This window comes from Tympanuchus pallidicinctus, unplaced genomic scaffold, assembly GCF_026119805.1.
Source record: "Tympanuchus pallidicinctus isolate F22 unplaced genomic scaffold, pur_lepc_1.0 scaffold1, whole genome shotgun sequence".
Lineage (NCBI taxonomy): Eukaryota > Metazoa > Chordata > Aves > Galliformes > Phasianidae > Tympanuchus > Tympanuchus pallidicinctus.
The window spans coordinates 3815042-3842523 of record NW_026294618.1 but is presented as its reverse complement, the minus strand read 5'-3'; the positions used below and the strand labels follow the sequence as shown (position 1 = coordinate 3842523).

Genomic DNA, 27482 nt, shown 5'->3' with positions numbered 1-27482 from the left:
CCCACCCTGTGCCGCGGAACGCGCGGCCGCAGGGCGCGTTGTGCGCCGGACCGATGAGGAGAGGCACTTCCGGTAGAGGCGGGGTTCCTCCCCCCCCAACACGCCCACTCGGACCGCTATTGGTTAGCGGTGCGTCACATGATCGCCGCCTCGTCCCGTTAGCGGCGGACGATCCGCCCGTTCCACTTCCGCTCCGCTCGGCGCCTCCCGCCGGCCCGGGGGTGCTGGCGGCGGCCTGGCCCCCCTCGGCCCCGGGACTCTCGGTTTCCTTCATTCCCTGCCAGCATGGAGTTCGCCGAGCTGATCAAGACTCCCCGGGCGGACAACGCCGTCCTGCACCGGCCCTTCCACCCTACCGTGGAGGGAACGCTGTGCCTCACCGGGCACCACCTCATCTTCTCCTCTCGGCGCCAGGATAACGAGGAGGAGCTGTGGCTGCTGCACTCCAATATCGACTGCATTGAGAAAAGGTGCGGGCCTTCCCGCCTGCCTCCCTGCCCTCCTGCGCGGTTGTCTCGGGGTTCGGCGGGCTCCGTTCTGGTTTCTCCAGGCTTGTTCAGCCTGAAGAAAAGAAGGCTGCGGGGTGACCTCATGGCAGCCTTCAGTACCTAAAGGGAGCCTACAAACAGGAGGGGAATCAACTCTTTACAAGGGTAGATAACAGCAGGACAAGGGGAAATGGCTTTAAGTTGAGTGAGGGAAGATTGAGGTTGGATGTCAGGGGGAAGTTCTTTACAGAGAGAGTGGTGAGGTGCTGGAACAGCTGCCCAGAGAGGCTGTGATGCCCCGTCCATCCCTGGAGGTGTTCAAGGCCAGGTTGGATGGGGCCCTGGGCAGCCTGGGCTGCTATGAAATGTGGAGGTTGGCAGGCCTGCCTGTGGCAGGGGGTTGGAGCTTCATGATCCTTGAGGTCCATTCCAACCCAAGCTATTCTGTGATTCTCCCCCCTGCTGTTGCAGGAATTATTAGCACTTAGCATTGTGATGCTTCTTGCTGGGATGGTATGGTGAAGCTGTGTTGTAGCTCTGCAGTGGCACTTTACCCTCACCCATCTCCTTTTGTCACGGGAACTTTGGAGATGAATCTTCTCCACATTGTTTCTGTTCTGTGATGTTTCTTCACTGTGCTTCCCTTGTTCTGTTGAGTGACAGACCACTTTCTGGCCATAACCCTGTGCTGCTTCACTGCTGTCCTTTTCTCAGTTTGGTAATACAATATAGATCTCCCCTATTTTCCTCTTCTAAAGCAATCTGGAGAAATAGGTTTCCCCTCTGACAAAAGCAGGAAAGATCCAGTAGCAGTGGCTATAAAAATCAGGCTTTCTCACAGTGGCTAAAGGACTTGGCACTGGTTAACTTTGTTCCTTTGGCTCTGATTTCTCTCAGTGTTTCTGAGAAATGCTGTTTCCTGGCCTGAGGGTGGAGAGGAACAGAGTGAAACCTAAGGAAATCTGCTCCTATCTGGCACTGCTCAGTCATCAGGGAGGTTTGGCCTTGTCCTCATGGCTGCTGCTACTAAGCCAGCTATAGCTCTGTCTCATAAAATGATTATGAAGAAGCTTCTGTTTCTTTTTCATAGAATCATAGAATGACCTGGGTTGCAAAGGCCCACAGTGCTCATCCAGCTCCAACCCCCTGCTGCGTGCAGGTCACCAACCAGCAGCCCAGGCTGCCCAGAGCCACATCCAGCCTGGCCTTGAATGCCTGCAGGGATGGGGCATCCACAGCCTCCTTGGGCAACCTGTGCCAGTGCCTCACCACCCTCTGGGGAGAAACTTCCTCCTAAAATCCAACCTAAACCTCCTCTGTTTCACTTTAAAACCATTCCCCCTTATCCCATCCCTTGTAAACAGCTGGTCCCCTCCTGTTTATACTCCCTTCAACTACTGGAAGGCCACAGTGAGATCTTTATGGAGCCTTCTCTTCTCTAAAGGGTTTCTGAGCTTCACCCAAAAAGTGCATTGTTAATACCAAAGCAACAAGGAGTTTCAAAAGGTCTCTGGAGTGGATATTTTCCTCCCTGAGAATGGCTTTGTGTGAGTAATTGTCCATGTACAAAAGGATGGGAGAGCATGTTCTTCTCAGTGCTTGAGGGAATGCAATAAGAAGGCTCTTCAAGCCAATAAGGATTGTAGGAATCTCCTCTTTGGCACAGCCTCAGGTTATTAGTGACTACAGCCGTGATACCGTGTCAGGTTTGTTGTCTCCTCCCACTTTCATGGTTTGTATTGTGTCTGAAAGTGTTTTCATTACTTACCAGCCCTCAGGATGCTCTTCAACTTCTGGTGGTTTTTCCTGCAACTTAATATGACCTTACAGGTCCTTTTTATGGAGTTACTGAGAAGAGAAGCAGTCTCAAGTGATCTCACATGGAGCTTTTCCTTAAAGTAACAGGGAAAGGGAGTGGTGCTGTGCTGGTTCTGCACATTGGGAGTCTGAAATTGCATGTGCTTTTTGCAGTGCTGTGCACAGAGCAGCTATGTTGGAGATGCAGAAGTACCTCAAAATGCCTCTAGTTCTTCCTTCAGCAGTACTAAAATCATAATAGGTTCTGCATGCTGACCTTGGCACTGAAGAAATAGATTATCTCCTTTCAGCTGCAGTAATTTCTAAATTACAGGCATTTCTCACAACCCTGGTGAGGCAACCACAGCTTAGCAACAGTCTCCCTTTAGGGCAGTACAGCTCTGACCCTGTATGTGTGCTCTGACTGAAACCTGGCCCTTCAGTTTTCATCTGCTTCTGTTTCTTGCATCACCCCTGGCTGCTGGAAGTGCTCTTGTGGTGAATGAGGAAACTTTGCTGCTCTTCCTTAGCCTTCTGTTTTGCAAACTGATATCTATGCTGTTTCTGTGAATGCTGCTGACAACTTTAAGTGGGGGAAAAACCATTCCTTTTCTGCTCAGGCATCACCCAGCTTTCAGATACACAAGGAAGACTGGAGAGGGCGTCTGTGTGCTGTATTTACTTTGCAGCATAGAGCTTTTCTGGTTTGCTTTGTAAATGCTTGTGATAAGAGCTTAGCTTCTGAGGTTTGCAGAACAGATACCTGCAGTGCTGTGGAGCTCTCTGAAACCAAACCTGTTTGTTAAAGGGTTGTAATATAGCCAGCCTGAAATGTTTTAAATATGAAATTCTGCTCACTTGTTTCCAGCTGTCCTTAAAGTTTCAGCATATCACTTTAAGGAGGCTGAGAACTTCATGGAATCATAGAAATGGTTTGGGTTGGAAGGAACCTTTAAGATCACCCAGTTCCAACCCCCTGCTATAGGCAGGGATACCTCCCTCTAGACTAGGGTTGCTCACAGCCCCATCCAACCTGGCCCTGAATGCTTCCAGTCTTATCAGACCAGAAGGTGCCCCTTCTTTTGTATTTTAAAGCAAAGTTGGGATGAAAGTCTTCTCCATCCTGTAATGCCACACCACACAGATGAAATAAAGCAGAGTCCATCTTGAAAACTACCAAATGTATATACATTTTGGAAAGATGATGGTGCATGTGTTGTACAGGAATTACTGCTAATGGCATTTTGTCTTGTGGGAGAAGCTGTAATACTTCCTCACGTTCTGAAAAGGCTCTTTCTTCATGTCTTGCTCTAGGTTTCTGGGCTCATTGGGGACCATCATTATCAAATGCAAAGATCTGCGAATTATTCAGCTGGATATTCCTGGAATGGAGGAGTGTCTGAACATTGCTAGCTCTATTGAGGTAAGAATTTATAATGGTAAGCATGGATTCTCAGACCTCTGCTTTAGCTCTTCTCAAGTAAGGGGGTAAATGTCACGTAGGACATGTCCTGTTCTTTATTGTGCTGTTAAATATCATGGCTTGCACAAGGTTACTATGCAGGCAAATCCTCTATTATGGTTAGATGATTATCAGCTTTCTTGTGATACGTGGCTATATGACTGCTAAACTACCCTTCAGGTGACTGTATTTCAAGCATGGCAGCTTTTGGACCACTTAAGTTTATTAAGCTTTCATCACCAGTATTAGAGAAAAAACATACAGAAAGTGGTGTTTTAGAGGAAAATGTTTGAATCTCAGCCACGTGTTTATTCCTCTCACCCACACAGGCACTTTCTACGTTGGATTCTGTCACTCTTATGTACCCGTTCTTCTACCGGCCCATGTTTGAAATTGTTGAAGATGGATGGAGTGCTTTTCTGCCTGAGAAAGAGTTTGAAGTCCTCATGTCAGTGGTAAGTTGAATTTAAAGGCTTGCACAGGCACTCAGGTATACTTGTACAAGTAGTTCTTGAATACAACTTGGAGAAGAGAAGGCTCTGGGGGGACCTCATTGTGACCTTCCAGTACTTGAAGGGAGCTTATAAACAGGAGGGGGAACGACTGTTTGTGAGGGTGGATGGTGATGGGACAAGGGGGAATGGTTTTAAAGTGAGACAGGGGAGGTTTAGGTTGGATATGAGGAGGAAGGTTTCCCCCAGAGGGTGGTGAGGCACTGGCACAGGTTGCCCAAGGAGGCTGTGGATGCCCCATCCCTGCAGGCATTCAAGGCCAGGCTGGATGTGGCTCTGGGCAGCCTGGGCTGCTGGTTGGTGACCTGCACACAGCAGGGGTTGGAACTGGGTGAGCACTGTGGGCCTTTGCAACCCAGGCCATTCTGTGATTCTATGAAGAGTTTTCCTCCTATAGTGTCTGGTCTGAAAATCTGATTCTAATAGCTGTCCAGTGCCTGGATAGGAAAGGAGTGTTGTTCCAGTATTCTCTCTGAATATCAGGCATTTCTGTTTCTGCTAAATGTTACTATCTGCTGTACAGATTTCATTGTACAAATGGAGTTCTGAGGCTCATGTAAATGGTGACTGGGAAGACAGACATCTTCTGTCCTTTGGAGATGGCTGCTTCGTTGTAAGAATTAATTCAGGATCTCTGGCATGGTTTTGCTTGAGTTAATTTTTCATCTGGAGAAGGATGAATCTTTGTCAACCTCTTACCTGAAACAAGACATCTTTAAACAAATCTACAAAAAAATCTTTATTTCTACAAATTTCTTAGCTTTGAGGTTGATATATCGATGCTCAATTCCAAATACTCTTTGCTCTAGCTTATGCTGGGGAAATACTGGGAGGGTTCAGAGGAGAGGATTTCTAGTTGCGTTCCTCCAGGTGCTATGAACACATGTTGATGTTATTTTGGTACCTGAGGGGTAGCAACAGTTCACAGATTCTCTGAATATCCCAGATTGGAAGGGGCCTCAAGGATCATGAAGCTCCAACCCCCTGCCACATGCAGGGCCACCAACCTCCACATTTCACAGCAGCCCAGGCTGCCCAGGGCCCCATCCAACCTGGCCTTGAACACCTCCAGGGATGGACGGGGCATCACAGCCTCTCTGGGCAGCTGTTCCAGCACCTCACCACTCTCGTGGTGAAGAACTTCCCCCTGACATCCAACCTAAATCTTCCCTCCCTCAACTTATAACCATTTCCCCTTGTCCTGCTGTTATCTACCCTTGCAGAGTTGATTCCCCTCCTGTTTGTAGGCTCCCTTTAGGTACTGCAGGCTGCCATGAGGTCACCCACAGCCTTCTCTTCTCCAGGCTGAACAAGCCCAGCTTCCTCAGCCTGTCTTCACTGGGGAGGTGCTGCAGCCCTCAATTCTTGTGGAATTTCATGTTGAATCTCTTCATTTTAGGATGCTGAGTTTGAAGCAGTGGGAGATGGCTGCACCCTGTCTGTTTTAACAGTGCCTTGGGTTAGCCTCTCTGCTCCAAGTCTGTTTCACATTAAGTGTGTGCTTGCTGCATCATCTTGGCTTTCTGAGCCTACATCCATTAATACAACATCAAAGAATATTGATTTATTTATTTATTTTTCTATCTGCAGTCCAGCCTATCTGCAGGATTTGTTGCTTCCTGTTTGAGTAATAACTGGATCTGATTAGCTTGGCTGGATTCCTGTGGTGAGATCACTAGGAAATTAAGGGAGTTCAGGGATCTTTCTTTTTTTGGTCTCATAATTAGAGTACTGTCACTTGTCCTAGCTTTACCAGCTGTCAGAAGTCGTACAAGCTGATCTGTTACAATAACCAGCACCACAGCTTTTGTTTTAATTGCAGTTGGGTGAGTCAAGCAAATAATCAGAGCACTCTCCTGTTGGGAGGCTAAGAAGCAGATGTCCAGCCCAGCAGAGGAAACATGCAAGCATTTCAGTGGGAATCAAAAGGAAGGGAACAGAAGCAGGTCCTGTGTGATGGGAAGATGTGTGAGAGCAGGAAGGCAGCAGCAGGAGACCTTGGAGCTCAGTGAGAGGATGCTTTCCTTTTTATGAGTATTTGAAAACCTTTTTAGATTTCAGGCATTGGCTCACTGCTGACTTCTGAATGATCCAGCACAGAGATGCAGCTGCTAACACACACCTATTGGTATACTGTTTTTTCTTATAGAGAGGTAAAAGTGCTCGGATAACTTCTTTGTGGATCTCTCAGCTTTCTGAACATATGCTTTTTGGAAGGCTTATATTTAAAAACCTCATTACTTTGTAGAGCTGTGTCTCAATGGCAATGATTCATTCCTTTTAAAGAAGTATTTTTAAGAGTTGTTGATTAATTCTTGGCTTTTAACCCCAAACTTTGTCATTTCTTTCCATTTTTTAAAGAAATGCAGACAAAAGCCATGTTCAGTTGACTTACTTTCCCTAAACAACAGGCAAATGCTGTTGAGCAAACACTTTTTGTTCTGTAAGTAAGCTTCTGTGAGAGATTACAACAAGTGACCAATTGTTCTTTTTTTGTTAAGTCAAAAGAATGGAATTAAGGAGGTTGTTTCCTCTCTTTTATGTTATCTATCTGTATGTGTGGTGCCTTCCCTTCCTCTGTATGGCAGCACCTCATCAGCCTTGCTAGTTCTAATAGTGCATTCAACAACTGTCTGTTACAGGGCAGTTTTAAAGCTCTGAGACACTTGAAATGACAAAGTATACAAGTTAGAATTTAAAAAAGATAACATAATATGTTGCTTTGTTTTTTTTTACTGTGATATTTTGCTGTGTAATAACAGTCTATTTATCTTGACTGATGTTGTTCTCCCAACACTGAGACTTGCCTGTGTGGTTCCTGATGCTTTGGTCTGATGGAATCTCATAGAATCATATGATTCACCTAGCATTGCTTCCAGACCTTGACAGACAGCACTCCCCATTCTAGCTCAGGTTTGGGATTTGGGAGGCTGTTCCTCTGCCATGCATTCTCGCCTTCAATCCACAAAGGATTTCATTTGATCTGAAGAAAACAGAGCGATTTACTAATTTGAGTGTGTTGTCATTTGTTGGGGAATGTTGCAGAATGTGGTATTTATTTTCTAAGGAATGATCTCTAGCACAGGGCAGCAGGATTCTCATCAAGCACTGACCCCATGAGCAGTTATTCTGCTATACCCAACAAATGGACAGAGTAGTTCAGCTGAGAATTAGTCAGAGAAGTACTGGGCTGATGCTTTGTATAAATGTGACAGGAGCAGAGCAGAAAGTCCAGAGTGCTTGCAGGCTCCAAACTGCTGTGCTGTCAGATCACAGAATCACAGAATGGCCAGGGTTGGAAGGGACCTCAAGGATCATGAAGCTCCAACCCCCCTGCCACATGCAGGGCCACCAACCTCCACATTTAATGCTAAACCAGGCTGCCCAGGGCCCCATCCAACCTGGCCTTGAACACCTCCAGGGATGGGGCATCCACAGCCTCTCTGGGCAGCTGTTCCAGCACCTCACCACTCTCTGGGTAAAGAATTTCCCCCTGATGTCCAACCTAAATCTTCACTCCATCAACTTAAAACCATTTCCCCTCATCCTACACGTATCAACCCTTTCAAAGAGTTGATTCCCCTCCTGTTTGTAGGCTCCCTTTAGGTACTGAAGGCTGCCATGAGGTCACCCCGCAGCCTTCTTTTCTCCAGGCTGAACAAGCCCAGCTCCCTCAGCCTGTCCTCATAGGGGAGGTGCTCCAGCCCCCTGATCATCTTTGTGGCTCCTCTGCACCCTCTCCAACAGCTCCCTGTCTTTTTTGTACTGCGGGCTCCACACTTGGACACATTATTCCAGATGGGGCCTCACAGATGAGACTGTAGAGAGAAATGTGTGTGAGGAGTTGAGGACAGTGAGTGGCTGAATGGGATTAGAATACCCGACTGGATTTTCCAGTTGTCTGAGCGATCAGAGGAGAGCTAATAGATGGAGATGGACAGGCTTCCCTTCTGCTCACTTGTAGGTCTGCAGCATATTGTGAACTGTATCTCTGAAAATGCAGCTTCCTCTTAAAGTTAAATGAAAAGGCCCTGAAAAGTTGGTACATGGACAATGTAATCAACACAAGAGTATGTCATTGTCACCAAATTGGGTTCTTTTGTTCCTTAGTGATTGTAGAAAAGAGCTTAGAATCATAGAATCACAAGGTTGGAAACGACCTATAGGATCATCCAGTCCAACCATCTCCTCATCACCATTGCCACCACCAGCACTAAATCACATCTCGCAGCACGTTGTCCAGATGCCTCTTGAACACTGGCAGGGATGGTGACTCCACCACCTCTGTGGGCAGCCATTGCAGTGCCTGACCACCCTCTGAGAGAAGTTCTTCCTTATGTCCACTCTAAACCTCCTCTGATACAGCTTGCAGCCATTGCCCCGTGTCCTGCTCGTTGCCTGGGAGAAGAGGCCAAATCCCTCTTTGCCACAACCTCCCTTCAGGAGGTTGCAGAGTGCAGTGAGGTCTCCCCTGAGCCTCCTCTTCTCCAGACTGAACAATCCCAGCTCCCTCAGACACTCCTCATAAGACTTGTGCTCCAGACCCCTCACCAGTTTTGTTGCCCTTCTCTGAACACGCTCCAGGACCTCAACGTCTTTCCTGCAGTGAGGAGCCCAAAACTGAACACAGCACTCGAGGTGCAACCTCACCAGTTCTGAGTACAGGGGATGCTCACCTCCCTGCTCCTCCTGGCCACACTATTTCTAATGCAGGCCAGGATGCCGTTGGCCCTCTTGGCCACCTGGGCACACTGTCGGCTCATGTTCAGCCGAGCATCAACCAACACCCCCAGGTCCTTCTCTTCTTCACACCCATCCCCAAGCCTGTAACGCTGCATGGGGTTGTTGTGCCCAAAGTGCAGGACCCAGCATGTGGCCTTGTTGAACCTCATCCCATTCACCTCAGCCCAGCAGTCCAGCCTGTCTAAATCCCTCTGCAGGGCCTCCCTGCCCTCAGGCAGATCAACACCACCTCCCAGCTTGGTGTCATCTGCAAATTTACTGAGGGTGCACTCAATGCCCTCATCTAGGTCATCAGTAAAGATATTAAACAAGATGGGCCCCAGTACTGAGCCATGGGGGACACCACTTGAAACAGGTCTCCAGCTGGACTTCATTCACCACGACCCGCTGGGCACAGCCCTCAGCCAGTTCCTTACCCAAAGAAGGTCCAGACCACAGGCAGCCAGTTTCCCCAGAAGAAGCCTGTGAGAGACCGTGTCAAAGGCTTTGCTGAAGTCCAGGTAGACTACATCAACAGCCCTTCCCTCATCTACCAGACTGGTCACCCAGTCATAGAAGGAGATGAGGTTGGTCAAGCACGACATGCCTTTCACACACCCATGCTGGCTGGGCCCGATCCCCTGGACACCATGCACATGCCATGCAATCTCATCCAAGATGATTTGCTCCATAACTTTCCCTGGTACCAAGATCAGGCTAACAGGCCTGTAGTTCCTCAGATCCTCCTTATGGCCCTTCTTGAAGATGGGAGTCACATCAGCAAGCCTCCAATCCTCTGGGACCTCATCAGTTAACCAGGAGCGCTGATAGATGGCTGAGAGGGGCTCAGCAATCACCCCCATCAGCTCCCTCAGCACCCGAGGGTGCAGCCCATCCAGTCCCATGGACTTGTGACAGTCCAGTTGGAGGAGAAGCTCTAAAGCTCTTAGGATCCTGGACAGCTTTTATTTACCGTCCTGGAGTTTATTATGGGTAACTGAATTTTCTGGCTCACTTTGCATCAGTGTACTTCTGTCAGACAAGGATCAATCTTGGCATCTGTTGTTACCCTTCCCATCTCTGCACAAACTGTTGCAGGGCTTGCAGCCATCTGCCTGTTCCTGGTAGGGACTCCTATTGCTGCTTTGCAGGGTTCTTCTAGCTCCATGTAGGCTTCTAGTGCTCTTCTAAGTCTTACTAGCAGAGCCCACATTACTTCATACTCTGTTTTGTTGGCAGTGACCTCTTCTAGCAATGATAAGCTTTTGGGAGGAAGGATAACTATTGCTCTAGCCTTCCAGTAACATTTGAAAGTTGCTATTTCTAAAAAGTACTGAGACAAACAAAGTAGAAATGTGAGAATCTCATACTAACACGACTACCTTTCTTCCTTTGGAGTCTTCTCTTCCCTTTTTGTGCTCATTCCATAATCCTTTGCACTTCCAGCCTTAACTGGAATTTGGTTTTGAGGCTTCTTCAAGCACAGATCCCTTGCTGGGATAAGTTCATGCTGGAGTAAGCTTTGACAGCTCTGCAGGGGGTAACTGGATCTCTGCAGAAGTGGCCATGCTGCAGAAGGCAAATAGTGCTAATTGCTGCCATTCTCCTCTTCCTTGCCATATAGATTACAACTGGATAACATAACAGTATCTGTCTCATGTTATAAATGGTGAGGAGAGGCAGTTGTGGACAGAGTGAAGTTGCCAGTGGAGATAAATCAGGTTGCTGCTTTCGTTCCCTGTCATGCTGGGGATATCAGTGACAGCCAGTCTCTCCAAAAGTGTACTGCAGAGTTTTGATTCTGCCTTCCCTGCATCCTATGTGACAGTAAAATATTTGTCAGTTCCTTTCTATGTCCATGCATATTATTTTCCATTGTAAATAAGTTGTGGGTGGTCATCTCAAATGTGCTGTAATTTGACACAGGCACCCCAGTGAGCTCTAAAAACATCCTTTTTGATGCACCAAAAGCAGAGCTGTCACTAGTCAGCCTCTCATATGCAATCAAGGCATTTTTCATCTCTTCCTGTGATGCGTTTGCCAGAGGCAGTTTAACTTTGGCATCTGGGAAAGACTTTACTCCTTAGTGTAGATATTCAAAGAAGCTGTCTTGAGCTAAATGAACTGAACCCAGTTAGCAGTTGCTCTCCTTGATAATACACACAGTTGCATTTTCCAGCATCTTTCTTAGTCTGCCTCCAAAAGACAGTTTTGCTGCCCCTTGGGTCCTGCATCCCTCGCGCTGCATCTGTTGATGACGAAGCCATGTCATGGATTGGATCAGCTTGTTCATCTGGTGGGAAAGCCTCCTTGCAAGGAAACACTTCTAAATTGATCCAGTGAGCTGGGCAAGAAGTTTTGTATGATTGGGTATCAGTCAGGAGGTGTAAGGCAAGAGGTAGCGTGCCTGTGGAGAGAAGCTAAGAGGACGAGAGACCTCCTGCTCAGAGCTGACCTTCCTGAAGGTATTCAAGGCCAGGCTGGATGTGGCTCTGGGCAGCCTGATCTAATGGCTGGGGGCCCTGCACGTAGCAGGGGGGGGTTGCAACGAGATGATCTTTGAGGCCTTTTTCAACCCAGGCCATTCTATGATTCTATGAATCAGTTTTCTTCATATGATCACAGACAGAAAGTCTGCCTCTAGTCAAAGCCTGCAACGCTTTGCTGTCCTAGGATGGTGTCAGTGCTGGGCTGAGCATGCAGGCTGGGTTTGTCCAAGGCTTCAGGTAGGGCAGCATCCAGCCTGGACTTCAGTGAGAGCCTCTCATCAGTGAGACCACTTGTTGACCTTTGATTTTACCTGAAATGGAGCCAACTGTCGTGTGTGACCCGAGGTATCTGATAGCCCATGTGTTCTGCCAGCTGCTTGTTGGAAATAGCACCGGCTGAATGCTGGCAGCATGCAGGTTCTTGCACAAGCATTGGGCTGCTGGAAGCTGGACAATTATGTAATAGGAGTTCACTTTGTGCTCAGATGCTGGGGTGGCTCTAGGAAGTGCTTTTGGAGAAGGAGCTGTAGGGCTTTACATAAAGCAGAGCCCAGACTAAAGGTGTGAAATTGCAATTTTAACCTCAAAGCAGCTTCATCACCTGAAATGGGTGAACGTTTTTACCTTTCTTGGCCTTCTTTGCCCTGTGGGCAGCAGAGAACTGAAGTGTTAGCAGCTCCAGTCTCAGTGTAGTTATAGGTTTGAGTATATGTTACTTGTACCTTTTTTTTTTTAATTGAAATCCATGGTTACAGCAGTGTTTATACATTCCTGTTCTGAGGTCACTCTGGCAGTGAGATGCTGTACTCTAAGACTGAAGTTGCCTGCTTAGTAACTTAGACCATAGTGTGTACTGCAGATATGTTTCTTGCTGTGCCTGTGAAATAATTCAAAGCCACAACCACGTATTTCTGACCACATGGATGAATTTTGTGCTGTTGGAGGGTATGGAAAAACTAAATCAGGAGCTGTTGTTGAACAAATTGCACCCCTCAAGAAGCACAGTCATCTCAGTGCTTTGCAGGCAACAGAAGAGATGACCAGCATGCTGGGGTAATGAGCTTCTGGGGGCTGCTGCAGCATGGTTGCAAACAGCATCAGGAGGTTGGGGTTTTTTGGGGGAGGAAAGGATCAGTCAGCAATTTTATAAGTGGATGCTAGAAGGGCTGTAGGCAGGGATATACCTTCTGTATCCGATGTGGAAGCTCCTTTTCCTTAGTAAGCCTTACTGTAGGAATAACAGCCTGTGTGTTCTGACCCAATGCCTGTATGTGCTCATCTCTTTCAGACAGATCAATGGCGTCTAAGCTACATCAATAAGGACTTCTCCATCTGCCCTTCCTACCCTCCAGTGGTTATTGTCCCCAGATCCATCAATGATGAAACACTTCAGAAGGTTGCAGCGTATCGCCACGGCGGTCGCTTCCCAGTCCTCAGCTATTACCATAAGAAGAACGGCATGGTAAGCTGCATTTGTTAGTTGCTCGTACCTGAAAGAGGTATATAAACCTGCTCAGATCTCGTCAGCCTTCTTTAATGACAAACAACTTGTGCTCTAGACTTAATGCAGTTCATGAGACGTTCTCTCATATTATTTTCCAACTTATTTTTAAGCTTCGAAACTGCTTCTGGGTGATGGAATGAGTAATCTCCAGCTTAGAAGTAGCTATTAATATGCTTGTTTGGGCACATACATGGCATGAGCTTGTCTCATCTTGCCCTTAGCGCTGTGAGCTTGTAAAGCCATAATTGGCACCCTAACTTGCTTTATCTGCCAAGAGGCTTCGTACTGAAAGGATGGCAGAAACCACATTGTCCTGTCTCTGGGTGATGGCTGCCTTCTTCACAGTGGAATTGTGGTGACAGCAAGTGTGCACGGAGCCAGCACTGCTTCTGCTGTGTAACTGTTGGTTGAGTGATCAGAACAATCTGTTCTCCAAGCCTTTCAGTATAATGTGTTTCAGGAGCAGCAAAATCCTGCTGTTGCACAGACTCCAGGAAGTGATACGTTATAATTAAATGTACTTTATGAAATCATTGAGTAATTCTCTGTATTTTGCTGATGTAGTCAGTTCTGAGGATGTTGGGGTACCCAGCTTGCATCCTTGATCCAGGTTCCTGGGTCAGATGCTGTGTTCTTACCTCCCATGGACAAGGTTTGTATGGACACCTAATCTAATCCTGCACTACTCTACTTCTGTGATTGGGTTTTTTTTGCCTCCAATTTCCTAAGTCATACACTCAGCTCTTTCTCTGCTTGGATGAAACCTGTTGAAGGAAGACTTGTGCAGTCACCCGTCTGAATTGTTCATGTTTCGGGTGTGAGGAATGTAACAGCATTTGTCTCAGTGCGTGAACTTGTGACAGTAAAGCTGTCTGTCGTGTTGCTCTCTTGGCTTTGGGCTCTCAGTGCAGCTGGGGGTGCTGACTGGCTGCCCTCACCTCTTAAATGCTTCAGCTGTTGGCATGCAGCAGAACTCTAGTTTGAAAGGCAATTACGAAAGAAAAATCTGAGCTAATAGATCTGTAGAACCAGGGCTTACTCGTGTAGCTGCTGAGTAGAACTATTCCTAACTTACCTGCATCTTTAGCAGCTGGATGACTCGAGTGACACACAGATTTGGAAAGAGACTTTAAAAACGATGATCCTAAAAACATTGGTTTGTGAAGGAATCGTCAGCAGGAGTTTGTGAAAGTGGCCCTGCAATAATAATTAAAGGGATTAGGTCTCTGAGGAGTCTAATGTAAGAGGTGCTCTGCCAAATGATTGCATGACTTTTGAATAAGCTCGGTCTCTGCACTTGGAAGAATGGAAGATTCAGGACAGGGGGAAACAGGAGAAACAGAGAAACGTGTGGTAGTGTTTTTGTGCATCAAACAGTGCAGACAAGCACATTTTTCTGATTGCCCTGATGTTGTGGATCAAACTTGAAGTAGATATAAGAAGTGCAGTGGGATGAGGGGTCTGTTTGAATCATGGAATGGCCTGGGTTGCAAAGGCCCACAGTGCTCATCCAGTGCCAACCTGTGTGCAGGTCACCAACCAGCAGCCCAGGCTGCCCAGAGCCACATCCAGCCTGGCCTTGAATGCCTGCAGGGATGGGGCATCCACAGCCTCCTTGGGAACCTGTGCCAGTGCCTCACCACCCTCTGGGGGAAAAACTTCCTCCTCATATCCAACCTAAACCTGCCCTGTCTCAGTTTAAAACCATTCCCCCTTATCCTATCACTATCCACCCTCACACACAGCTGCTCCCCCTCCTGTTCATAGGCTCATCTCAAATATTGGAAGGACACCACAGAAAAACTGCAGATCCAGGAGTGCTCCATTTGCATTTTCCTCTCTGAGCAGATACGTAAGAAGCTCCTAAAGGTTGAGAGCCTTAAGACTCTTGTTTCCTAATTTGGGATTACTTGTCTCCACAGGTCATGATGCGAAGCAGCCAGCCTCTGACAGGTACAAATGGGAGACGCTGTAAAGAAGATGAGAAACTTGTTAATGCCACTCTTCGTCCTGGGAAGCGTGGGTACATCATTGACACGAGGTCCCTGAATGCTGCCCAGCAGGCCAGGGCCAAAGGAGGAGGCTTTGAACAAGAAGTGTATTATCCCCAGTGGAGGAGGATTCACAGGTGCATTGAGAGGTGGGTGAGATCACACAGGCCTTCCTCTGCACTGGGCTTTGTAGGGTTGTGTTGGCAGAGCCATGCCAGCTCCATGGAATAATTGTCTTCTGTAAGACATGGCTGTGCATCTTGATTGTTGTCAGTAGGGTTGCATTCTAGCAAAATGAAGGTTTTTGGCTTTGGAAAGCTGTGCTGAGTTCCTTGTTTTGAATGGCTTGCTGCTGCTGCAGGTTTCAGATATTTTGCAGTCTCCCTGTGCCATCTATGTTTCTGATCATCCATAGTTGCAATCCAGCTTTCCTCTTTGCAGTACACAGGAATGAAGAAGTCCTTTGCTAGAGAACTGCTACAGGTGAGGACTTGAGTGGCTGTCACAACTTTGTATCCCGTACTTTTCTCTGGAACTGTAATACTTCATTGGCTATGTGGAGACAAGTTACTGGAGTAAACAGACCTTTGATCTGACTTTGTTCAACTGCTCCTAAGCCTTGGTTTTGGGGAGTCTTTCTATATGGGCATGCAGTAATGTTGCTGGATCTGTTGGAAGTCAGTTACTCTTCTTACTTGCTGTGTAGGCTAGCTTCTGAGGAGCTAATAGAAGGATTTTCCTATCCTCTACTTTGAACTATTAAGTTTTGCTTCTCAAAACTGTGTGGAATTGAGCTTGACGTTGGTTACTTTGCAGGTAGATGGTAGGCATCAGGTTTATTCATTCCTCTCTGCATTTCTTGTAAGGTTTTTTAATCTTTTTGAGGTCTAGTCTACTGGCTGCATCCTTTGTTACCCTGAGCACGTGCTGGAGTCAGTGTGAAGTGACATCTGATCCATTTGCAGTTTGAGGCTTCTGGATGGCATGTTGTGACGTAGGGCCAGAGAAGCAGCTCACTTTACCACTGCGTGCAGAATGCCAGCTTTCCAGATCTTGAGGATGCACTACAACAACTGCAAAAGTGAAACAAAATGCATTCCCTCTCCCTGTCCTTTTCACCTTCTGCCTTATTAACTTAGCCAAACTCATCTTCGTGTGGTCCCACATTGCGAAGCTGAGTCTGGCTTAGAGTTGTGAGTTGCAGTGGGAGTTATGTGATGAATGGCTTTTGGGTTACTTATTGCAGCTCTGCAGGTTAAAGCAGCTAGGATAATAGGAAACAAAACACTTGAAGCTTGGCTCACACTTGCTAATGTCCATGCCAGACTGCAGCAACACGTGTATTTGGTAACAAGGCTGCTGAAGCACTTTGCATATAAAGTGTAGGTATGGCTGAATGCGGGCAGAGCTCAGATCTGAGCTCTGTTGTAATACCCCACGAAGCAATTTGCTTTGAAATGGAAGAAACAACTTCTGTCCAGACTGTGGTGTTCTGCTGACAACTAGCCATGGCTTGGGATTCCTGGTGAAAGCAGGCTCTGAATAACAACATGACATCTCTGGGGTCATCCTTCCTCATGTAACTGTGTATAACTCTCAGTGCTTCATTTTGGTATCAGTAATTCTGAGATCAATGTGTGTCTTGTCTGTTTCTCTGCATTACTGCTAATATTTTCAATATTTTGCTCTTCCCAAAGGTTTAATATTCTGCAGGAAAGCCTCATCAAACTCGTAGAAGCTTGCAATGACCAGTCACACAACATGGACCGCTGGCTCAGTAAACTGGAAGCTTCCAACTGGATGACTTACATCAAGGAGATACTCACTGCAGCTTGCCTAGCTGCTCAGTGTATTGATAGGTAAAGCTTTTTATTTCTTATTCAGAGAGCCTAAGGTTTCTCATTCACTGGTTAGAAGAATTGTTAAATACATTTATTTCCTGTTTAGGTGTTAAGCATTTTTTCAACTGGAAGCTTCCAGTACCCCAGGTCACTTTCAGGCTGCTTCTAGGAGAAATGGATTTCTTTATTATTCCCCTGGGAATTGGTCCATTGCAAAGAGCTCTCAACCTTTATCCCCATAGTCTATCTGAGCAATCTTGCTCATTCATTATAAGTGTTTGTGACCTCTTCTAACCTAATGTTTCTTTAATAAATGCTCCTAACTTGACTAACTTGTCCTCAAGCTTGAGAGAGAAGCTTAATGTCAGGTGTCAGGATTTAAGACTAAATGTAGGGGTGTAAATGCAGTCTTTTTGTGGCCCTGGAAGAAGAAGGCCTTTCTCAAGGCTCAAGAACCCCTCGCGTTTCGTAGCAGCTTGGGAACATTACACAGTTACACAAGCAAAGCTGAAATGCAGCCTCATTGGTAGAATAGCATGACTGCATTGAAATATGAGCTGCTGTGCCTTCTAAAAGCGCTGATGGTATCTGTTTAGTTATAGGCTGTGCCAGGAAAGGATGGCTCTCCAATCAATGGCTTTATCTGTAATTCTTTCCCCTTGTGTACATTCAGAAAAATCAGTGATGAAACTCCTCTGGCTTCTTGGGAGAGCAGAAGGTTTTGTCATTTTTAACCTCTCCTTTTTTCTGTTTGCCTGGAGTTCTGACGTGCCAGCACCAATCTGATGCCTTGCCTGCCTCACTTGGAGGCTGGTGATGGCAGCTGAGCTGATAAAAGTGGCTCAGTTATGTTGGCTCCAGGGAGGGAATGGCTGGAACATCTTTCTGGGGCAAAAAAGATGAAATGTAAAACTGTTATCCCCATGTGCTCCACTTTGATGAGAGCATAGGCTTGGTGATTGACTTCTGCAGTTGTGCTTGGCAGTGAAGGGGCCTCTGCCTCTGTCTGGGGGAGGAGCAGAGAAAGTATCTGAAGATCATCTGAACTGTTGAAGCACTGGGTTTATTTTAGGTTTAGGACTGTAAACAAAGATGTTGCAATGTTTAAGGTATGCATTTATTACTGCTTTTCAATTCAGAAACATCTATCTGCAGGGTTACTTGCTTCTCAGATGGAGCTGTTTTACCCAAGCTTTGCTGCTATACTTGGGTATCTGCAGAGAAACAAGTACAGTGAATCTCCTTTCTATGTAATGATGCTAGCAGAATTGAGACATCAGTTCAAGGTCTGGGAGGAGTTAAGGGGTATAAGTGCCATTTAATACCATCCAGTCTTTCCTTCATGAGTACTTAAATTCAGTTCTGGAAGTATATCCAAATATGGCCTGGGATGGAGGAAGAGGGGAGGGAATCAGATGTCCTGGGGTGTGGGTCATGTGAACCCCTAGCAGTGTGCAAGACCTTCCTGTCCCAGACTGCCACATGTTTTGCTCCTCATGTTCTGCTGCTTCACTTGTGCTGGCTGGTGAGCAGGAAGCCTTTCTTCTTGGCTCTTAGACAAGCTTTCTTGCTCAGGACAAACAATTTGTCTCCCTTTCTGGAGACCAAGCTCTGCCTTTCTTCCTTCTTTCTCCTGAACTGGCTTGCTTCTCTTTCAGGAAACACCAGTTAAGGTGCAGGTGTGAGCAAGAATCTCACAGTACTGTTTTACAGAGCACTTGGGAAGATGATCCATCTTCAGAGGGTATGGGAGCATTTCAGAGTACTTAGCAAAACCATAAATGATGAGCAAAGTCTAATGTGTTGGCATCCACTGGGGTGTGTTTATGGGATGTGTTCTGCTCATTCATACTGTTATTCCCTTCCATCTTTCTCACAGGGAAGGTGCATCAGTGTTGGTTCATGGGACTGAAGGAACTGATTCAACACTCCAGGTAACTTCTCTGGCACAGATTATCTTGGATCCAGACTGCAGGACCATACAAGGCTTTGAATCTCTTCTTGTCAGGGAGTGGCTACAGGTAAGTCCTGGTGGATAAAATGTCAATCTGTTCTCTTGGCATTTGCATTGGGAAATGGCCTGAGAGGCAGTAAGCAGGTTACACCTTGGTGTACATGTGTGAACAAACAGTCCTTGTCTGAAGAAGCAGAATCACAGAATTGCCAGGATTGGAAGGGACCTCAAGGATCATGAAGCTCCAACCCCCTGCCACATGCAGGGCCACCAACCTCCACGTTTCAGAGCAGCCCAGGCTGCCCAGGGCCCCATCCAACCTGGCCCTGAACACCTCCAGGGATGGACGGGGCATCACAGCCTCTCTGGGCAGCTGTTCCAGCTCCTCACCACTCTCATAATAAAGTACTTCCCCCTGACATCCAACCTCAATCTTCCCTCCTTCAACTTAAAACCATTTCCCCTTGTCCTGCTGTTATCTCCCCTTTCAAAGAGTTGATTCCCCTCCTGTTTGTAGGCTCCCTGTAGGTACTGAAGGCTGCCATGAGGTCACCCCGCAGCCTTCTTTTCTCCAGGCTGAACAAGCCCAGCTCCCTCAGCCTGTCTTCACTGGGGAGGTGCTCCAGCCCCCTGATCATCTTTGTGGCTCCTCTGGACCCTCTCCAACAGCTCCCTGTCTTTCTTGTACTGGGGGCTCCAGATCTGGACACAGTGCTCCAGATGGAGCCTCACAAGAGCCGAGTAGAGGGGGACAATCACCTCCCTGTCCCTGCTGGCCACCCCTCTGCTGATGGAGCCCAGGACACCATTTGCTTTCCGAGCAGCAAGAGCACACTGCTGGCTCATGTTAAGCTTTTCATCCATCAGGACCCCCAGGTCCTTCCCCACAGGGCTGCTCTCAAGGACTGCTCCTTCCAGTCTGTATGGATGCCTGGGATTCCTCCAGCCCAAGTGCCAAACTCTGCACTTTGCTGTGTTGAACCTCATCAGGTTCACCCAGGCCCACCTTTCAAGTCTGTTGAATTCCCTCTGCATGGCATCCCTTCCTGCCACGATATCAACTGCACCACTCAGCCTGGTGCTGTCAGCAAACTTTCTGAGGATGCACTCGATCCATAGTTGATATTGATGAAGATGTTACAGAGCACCGGTCCCAAGACAGAGCCCTGGGGGACGCCGCTCGTTACCGGCCTCCACCCGGACACAGAGCCATTGATGACCACCCTCTGTCTGCAGCCCTTTCTACCAGTTTCTTATCCCTCAAGTGGTCCACCCATCAAATCCACATCCCTCCGATTTGGAGATAAGGATGTGGTGGGGGACCGTGTCAAAGGCCTTGCTCAAGTCCAGGTAAATGACATCAGTCACCTTTCCCTTGTCCACTGATGCCGTCACTCCATCATAGAAGGCCACCAGATTGGTCAAGCATGACCTTCCCCTGGTGAAGCCATGCCGGCTGTCTCTGATCACACGCTCATTCCTCATATGATCAAGCATGTCATCCAGGAGGATCTGTTCCATCATCTTCCCAGGCACAGAGATGAGACTCACTGGCCTGTAGTTCCCCAGGTCCTCCTTGCTCCCCTTCTTGTAAATGGGAGCGACGTCACCCTTCCTCCAGTCACCCAGGACCTCACCTGACAGCCACGACTTTTCAAATATGATGGAGAGCAGCTCAGCAACCACCTCAGCCAGCTCCTTCAGGACCCTGGGATGCAGCCATCCGGCCCATAGACCTGTACACATTCAGTCTCATGAAGTGATCTCGGACTTGTTCTGCCCTTACAGTGGGGGGGATTTACTGCCCTGGTCCCCACCCAGAGGTTTAGGGATGCAGGGCTCAGGGACGTGAGATATACTGGAATCCTGGCCACCAGTGAAGACCGAGGCAAAGAACTCATTCAGTACTTCAGCCATTTCTTCATCCATTGAAGACGGTTCTCCCTTTACATTTACCAAAGGAGGCACACGAGCTTTGACCTGTCGCTTCTGGCCAATGTACCTGTAGAGTCTTCCTATTTACAAGGGGTTTACAAGGGTGGATAGTGATAGGACAAGGGGGAATGGTCTTAAGCTGAGACAGGGGAGGTTTAGGTTGGATACGAGGAGGAAGTTCTTCCCCCAGAGGGTGGTGAGGCACTGGAACAGGTTGCCCAAGGAGGCTGTGGATGCCCCATCCCTGCAGGCATTCAAGGCCAGGCTGGATGTGGCTCTGGGCAGCCTGGGCTGCTGGTTGGTGACCTGCACACAGCAGGGAGTTGGAACTGGATGAGCATTATGAGCCTATTCAGCCCAAGCCATTCTATGATTCTGTGGTACTCGCATTCTGTTGCTCTTTGTGATGCTCTGATTTTTCTTTATAGGCTGGTCACCCTTTTCAGCAGCGCTGCGCCCAATCAGCCTACTCAAATAGCAAGCAGAAATTGGAGGCCCCAGTGTTTCTTCTCTTTTTGGACTGTGTATGGCAAATCCTTCATCAATTTCCTTGCTCTTTTGAATTCAATGAACACTTCCTTATTACACTCTTTGAGCACGCCTATGCTTCACAATTTGGGACTTTCCTGGGAAACAACGAAAACGAAAGGTTGGTGAGATTGCTTGCTCTGAACCCCTTAAATATCAGGTTGTGTCTGGTAAAAATGTTGCTTGATTTGAAAAAAAGTGAGGGTGATGGTTTGTTCTTTCTGGACACAGGTGAGTTTCTCTTGTTGCAGTTGCAGGGTGTGCTGCAGTGCTAGGGGGATTCTCCTTCTCTCAGGCACTTGAGCAGGCCAACATTCAGCACCTGAATCCTGCTCAGCTTCTGATGCTGTGCTGTACCAGTGGGGCAGCTCTGGGCATGCACTGAGCAGCACTACTGGAGTTCAGGAGGGTAGGAGCCCCAAAGGACAGTTGGCAGCTGCCAGTGGTTTCATTTCCTGTTTTTATCTTAAAACTGTCTGTTTTCAGGCCTCCTGAGTCCAGTAAGACCATGTCTGAAGACCTCTGAAGGAACAGAGGGAAGAAATAGTGCTGATCATACAAATAAATACAAATACAAATAAAGGCGGGGTGAAACCTCTCAGCCCTGAAAGTAACCTTTGCTTAGAAGAGATTCCTGTCTTCTGCAGGGCTGCTGAACTGGTCAGACTGCACAACTAAGTCAGGTTTAAAACCAGTCAAATGAAATTTGAAAGAATATGAATGTTAGGTGTAATAACCTCTGTCGTGTCTGAGTACATCCACCTGTGATCACAAGCATGTTTGAAGTCCAGTGTTAAGGTTGTGCTGCCTGAAGTATTCGTGGGGATGGCAAATATCCCACCTGGGTGACAGCTCGACAGGATGAGATCTGCTAGAATCCCACGACTAGAAACCCTTGTTTAACTCCAGGTGGTGGGTTTGACCCAGGAAAAGACGTTTCTTTCTGTGCTCTGATGCTTCCTGCCACCAGAGGGATCTAATGGGCCATATCCATAGCACTAATTCTGCCTTAGGCCCAACACCAGGAATTGCACTTGATGTTGACCTACCATCGTTCCTCATGACTCAATCTTAACAAGACTGAGTCCTTTTCAAAATTGGCAGGCAAACTGTTTTTGGGGTAGGTGACTGACATCTGGAAAGAAGAACGCAGCTAACTTCAACCCAAATAGGAAATGACAAAGAAGAGCTGGGGAAACAGCATTTGAGTAAACTGCTTTTAGATTTCTACCAAGCTGGTGCCGTGCTGATGAGTGGTACTGAAGGGATGAGCTTGAATTGTTGATCCATTACTTTGTCTGGGCTGGTAGCACATGGGAAAGCCTGTGGCAGTCTAATCTGACAAAGCAAAATGAGTTGTCTTCTTCTGGATCAAGCCCTGGGCAACCTGATCTATGTGTGTCCCTATTCACTGCAGGAGAGTCAACTAGATGACCTTTAAAGATCCCTTCTAACTCTAAGGATTCTGTGATTCTTAGTTTAAAACTAAAAGCTAATTTGGTCCTTCTGGTTTGCTAGGTCTAAACTGAAGCTGCAGCAGAAGACTATGTCCCTGTGGTCCTGGGTGAACCAGCCTGAAGAGCTGAAAAATTTCCAGAATCCTCTTTTTGAGGCCAACAGCCTTGTCATCTGGCCCTCTGTGGCCCCACAGAGCCTGCAGCTCTGGGAAGGTAAACCAAGCTCATATGTATTTTGTGGCTACTAGTGAAGCATCTGCTTCTGTTGTCTCTGCTCCATGCTTAGTCTGTCTCAGCTGTTAATGTTCTCACTCCCTTTGAAATCTGTTCCAAAATATGTTTGGAACATAGTTTACCCAGAAGCATAATGCTGCCTCATGAGGTTTAGCAACATGCTAGTTTTTGGCAGGGGTCACACTGGACTTTCTGAGTACCATTTAACTTGTTAGCACAGTATCTTTGCAGTGATGCAGCCTTATCTATGGTAAGTTCTGTAAGCCCCAGGCTTTCTTTATTCTGCATGAGCAAGACCTTTTCCTCCTTTATCCTGGCCAATAGGTGGATAATCTGTGCACTACACCATCTGTTGAAGAAACTTTCTCTGACCTATGTGTGATGCCCAAGGAGGCTGTGGATGCCCCATCCCTGCAGGCATTCAAGGCCAGGCTGGATGTGGCTCTGGGCAGCCTGGGCTGCTGGTTGGTGACCTGCACACAGCAGGGGGTTGGAACAGGATGAGCATTGTTGTCCTTTTGACCACAAACCAAAAAGTCCTTCTGACTTTTTCTGTCTCTGGGCTTTCAGGTATATTCCTGCGATGGAACAGGCCTTCCAGATACCTAGATGAAGCTGAGGAAGAAATGAAGAGGATTATAGACTACAACAGGTTTCTTCAGGATAAGGTTAACTCAATGAGGAAGCAGATGATGCAGACAGAAACAGAGGACAGGATGGACAAGGTGGACGAGGTGGACGAGGTGGACAAGGTGGACGAGATGGACAAGGTGGACAAGGTGGAGGAGGTGGACAAGGTGGAGGAGGTGGACAAGGTGGATGAGATGGACAAGGTGGATGAGATGGACAAGGTGGACAAGGTGGAGGAGGTGGACAAGGTGGAGGAGGTAGACAAGGTGGATGAAGTAGACAAGGTGGACAAGGTGGATGAGGTGAACAAGGTGGATGAGGTGGACAAGGTGGAGGAGGTGGACAAGGTGGAGGAGGTAGACAAGGTGGATGAAGTAGACAAGGTGGACAAGGTGGAGGAGGTGAACAAGGTGGATGAGGTGGACAAGGTGGATGAGATGGACAAGGTGGATGAGGTGGACAAGGTGGATGAGGTGGACAAGGTGGATGAAGTAGACAAGGTGGATGAGGTGGATGAGGTGGATGAGGTGGACAAAGTGGATGAGGTAGACAAGGTGGATGAGGTAGACAAGGTGCAGGAGAACCCGTGAGCTGCCAGGGCTTTGCCTCAGGTCTTTCTTTTCCAGTTCCTTTTAGGTTAAAGATTAAACGTGGAAAGTGCATGTATTGCAGAGTCCTCTGGTACAGCTGACCCTCAGTCCTCCACCTCTGAAACCTTCACTTCACACAATGTACCTCCCTGCTTTTGGGGAGGGAATTTTCTTTTGTTTACAGAAGGTACAACTGGGCATAGTTTCCTCTCCTGGCAGCTTTCTTGTCTCTTACTTGTGCAGTGTCAGCAAAAGCTGGAACTCTTTCCTCCACCCAGCTGTATGGATGACCATGATGGGCCAAGAGATGAAATGTTACAGATTTATTTTGGACTTTGATCTTTTTTATTTTATTTTTGCTGAACTTTCTAAACATTCTTTGCGGGATTAAAAGACAAAGTTATGTATAGATGGGTTAAAGGCATTCTATCTGAGAGCACCTTTTCTCCTCAAGTAGTTAGGGCAGCTTAGTTCCTTAGTTTCCTAGAAAGGTTATAATCTAACTACAAGACCAACCAGTCCAAACAGTGCTTTCAGTAGCCTTCACATCTCAGACTTGGGGGTTTTCTGGTTTGGGAGCAGTAGGTTACATACCAGGTAAGAAATTTCAGTGCAATACAGAACTGAATAGGGGTTCTGCTGCTAATGTTTAAGCTATGACCTTCAGGTGGAGTTGTTCCTCATGGACAAGTAACTCCTAAGGAATAAAAAATATTTTTTATTCTACCTGGAAAACAAAAAGGTGGTGATTGCTGGAGGTGTGTTCACTTGCTGAGCAAAGCAAGGGACTTGGAGCTGTCCTCTTCAGAGCCACACTACCCTCTTGAACTTCTGTTTCTATACATTTGAATAGGTGCACAAGCAGCACTTAATTTACTGCTCAGCAAAACATTAGTGCTCCATTTTGTTTCTTCTCTCATGCTCTTCCTGTGTGCTTTGTCAAACATCCAAAGCTAAAGCTGAGAGTTGGCGTGATCCAGCATACCAGGTATGTTGCAGATGGGAAGGCTGTCACATTACAGAAGTGTTAACAGCAGCTGCAAATGACTTACACTAAAACTGTTCAAAGATGCTAGAGAAGATTTTCTTCCAAATCAGTTCATTTTGTAGTTATTTGTCTCTGTGGCTGTAATCTGCTATTTTGTAAGGCTATTCTCTTTTTTCTAAGTCTCTTTCTCCTTCAGATAACAATGGTGTGGTGCATTAACTCATGTTGGTGTTTGTCCAGCTAGGTTTCACTGATAGCTACCCATAACTGAGGAGACTTGAAATCAAGCAGTGCATGTGGCTGGGATTACTGTAAGCTGCTCACTGTAGCCTGTTGCTGCTGAAACCAGTGCAGCTGCATGAGGTCAATCTTGACCTCTTCGAAAAGTGTTGAATTCAAGTGTCATTTTTTTGATGCTTTGGATTGAAGCTGCCTTTGCTTAAAAGCCACTTAGCATGAGGATATGAAAATAGAGGCTCCTTAGTTGTCTTGGGAGTATCTGGAGAGCAGCCTTCTGTGTAACACCTAAAGATGCCTTTTTAAAAGGTGTTCCATAATGAAGGAGACTGATATTAAGCACTACCTTAATGCCTTTTGCTTCAGTCCATATCTCCTTAATTTTCTTCTTGAGTAGCCTAAACTTCTAAGTCCTGTGGCTCAAACACTTCATGGTAATATCTGTTTCTTCCTACTCTCGTAGAGCAAACTTGTTCCCAAGATTACAGCTGACATAGGGAACACTTGTATTTATCAGAGTGGCTGATGACCTGTAGCACACAACAAGGGAGATGCAAGCTGGCCATGCCTTTCTTCCATTTCCAGGCTCTGGATTTTTGGAGCTGCCTGCTTATATTGCAAACCAAAGCCCTGAATATTACTGCTCACCCTTCAGAGCTATGGCTGTGCTGTCTGCAGCTGCCTGGATGTTGTACTCCCATCCCATTCAGAACTTCTGCTGTTGCTGTATGTCCAAAACACATCATGAGTCAGACGAGAAGGATTTGAAAGGGACTGTTTTCCCCATAATAGGCTGTACATAAAACACACTTAAAGGTTATGCAATTTCCTAACATAGTAATTATATATTGAGCTAAATAATAGAGAAGCAAAGAAGGCTGTTCTCTTTTCTTTTTTGATGTAATTGCTTGGCTGCTGTAGTCTCTTATCTCTTACAGAAACTGCAGGCATCTGGGGAGATGGCATGGATTTGCAGTCTTCATGTGAAAATGACACAGTCATTGTGAGCAGTGGCAGCAGGTGGTTCTTTTATTCCTCCCCCCCCCCAGTTCTTCTGCAAATAGTCCCCTTTGTGCAGTGTTACAGTACTGCTGGGTGCTGTGTGGTAGAGCTCACCCAACGTGTGGACCCCACGCATCCTCCAGGGAAAACAAACAGTTCTCAGATGTCTCATGGCACCTGCAGTTCTTTTCACCTTTCCATTCCAGTGCTTCCCAGACTGTGGAGCACTCCAGCTGTTTGCTAGCTTATGTCTATCACACTTCTTCCCTTGCTTTGATCAGCTTGCTTCCTCTGAGCCTGCAGGGCTCACCCCGTGGAGTTAACCACACTCTGCTGTATCTTCCCAGGCTGTGAGTGTGATGCTGCTTTGCACAGCTGCTGGGATGCCCTTCTGTTCCTTAGCATATAGTCTTTGTGGGCCCTTCCCCCGGGCTCACTCAGTGCAGACACGCTGCCATTAACCAAAAGAAAAAGGGAAAAGGAATCAAACTTGCACAAGTTTTCACAAAGACAAAGGGAAATATGTACCTTCAATATTTTGATTGTATTGATTCTAACTCTTGAATGTGGAGACCTGTTGAAGTGCACTGTTGTCCACGTTGCGTGCAACGGAACTGAAATTGCACTGTACAGCATGCTGGCTTCTCACTGTGCTTTGCTAAAGCCTTGGAAGGTGCTGTCATGTACAGGTTCCTGTACAAGGGAAAATGTTTGTAATAGCACTCATTTCATGTAACTGTGACACTGAATAGCACTGCTTGATGTGTGCTGTCTATCTGTCAGGCCGTGCAGACTGAAGTGATGAGTGCACTTCTGTCTCAACATCTGGAATTTGCTAATTGGACTCAGCTGCTGCATCAATCTTCATTTGAAAACTAAATATCAGGGCTGGGAGCTGTGTGCTGTTGTTAGATGTATGCTGAACGTGTACAGAATCCTGGCTGCTGTGGCGTTGAATATACTGAATATAACAAATCCGAGGGAAGAAAAATTGACTGTGGTTGAAATGGCTCAGCCATTAGAGGGGGGAGAAACAGACACAAAATGGCTGTAAGCTTCACTGTAGATATGTTGAGAAGATAATAGAATTGTCTGTTCAAATTAAAATGTTCCAATTAAAA

At 46.9% G+C, this 27482-nt stretch overlaps 2 protein-coding genes across 52 annotated transcripts in view; one reads left to right on the top strand and one right to left on the bottom strand.

The window, feature by feature from the left end:
- XKR6 (XK related 6) overlaps nucleotides 1–27482 on the bottom strand; it is a 433654-nt gene that overhangs the window by 201314 nt on the left and 204858 nt on the right. Inside the window, exon 1 of one of the 2 annotated variants that reach the window (XR_008208852.1) lies at nucleotides 18987–19030. The exons of the other annotated variant lie outside the window; for it this stretch is intronic. The gene's annotated coding sequence lies outside the window, so the exon portion shown is untranslated. Of the gene's footprint in view, nucleotides 1–18986; nucleotides 19031–27482 lie in introns of those variants that run through there. 2 annotated transcript variants of the gene reach the window in all.
- On the top strand, nucleotides 166–27482 carry MTMR9 (myotubularin related protein 9). 50 transcript variants are annotated; one of them, XM_052692042.1, is made up of 14 exons: nucleotides 169–470; nucleotides 3600–3708; nucleotides 4077–4202; nucleotides 12759–12932; nucleotides 14897–15114; nucleotides 16663–16824; nucleotides 18686–18827; nucleotides 21124–21344; nucleotides 22742–22893; nucleotides 23485–23702; nucleotides 23856–23873; nucleotides 23982–24017; nucleotides 24054–24071; nucleotides 24117–27482. In XM_052692042.1, the coding sequence occupies exons 1-14, from the start codon at nucleotides 286–288 to the stop codon at nucleotides 24132–24134; spliced, it is 1797 nt and encodes a 598-aa protein (XP_052548002.1). In that variant the 5' UTR covers nucleotides 169–285; the 3' UTR covers nucleotides 24135–27482. The 50 variants fall into 50 exon arrangements, with proteins under 50 accessions (XP_052547584.1, XP_052547579.1, XP_052547572.1 ...); XM_052691825.1 differs by lacking the exon at nucleotides 23856–23873 and adding exons at nucleotides 23730–23747; nucleotides 23811–23837 and having other exon boundaries at nucleotides 167–470; nucleotides 23485–23684; nucleotides 23883–27482; XM_052692005.1 differs by lacking the exon at nucleotides 23856–23873 and adding exons at nucleotides 23721–23747; nucleotides 23811–23837 and having other exon boundaries at nucleotides 168–470; nucleotides 23485–23648; nucleotides 23964–27482.

What these genes read in the sequence shown, in the direction of transcription:
- MTMR9 (XM_052691612.1), top strand. Translation starts at nt 286, where the DNA reads ATGGAGTTCGCCGAGCTGATCAAGACTCCCCGGGCGGACAACGCCGTC. An exon ending in GCTGCTCAGTGTATTGATAG is followed by an intron (nt 16,825 to 18,685) that starts GTAAAGCTTTTT and finishes TCTTTCTCACAG; the next exon opens with GGAAGGTGCATCAGTGTTGG. An exon ending in GAGCCTGCAGCTCTGGGAAG is followed by an intron (nt 22,894 to 23,484) that starts GTAAACCAAGCT and finishes CTGGGCTTTCAG; the next exon opens with GTATATTCCTGCGATGGAAC.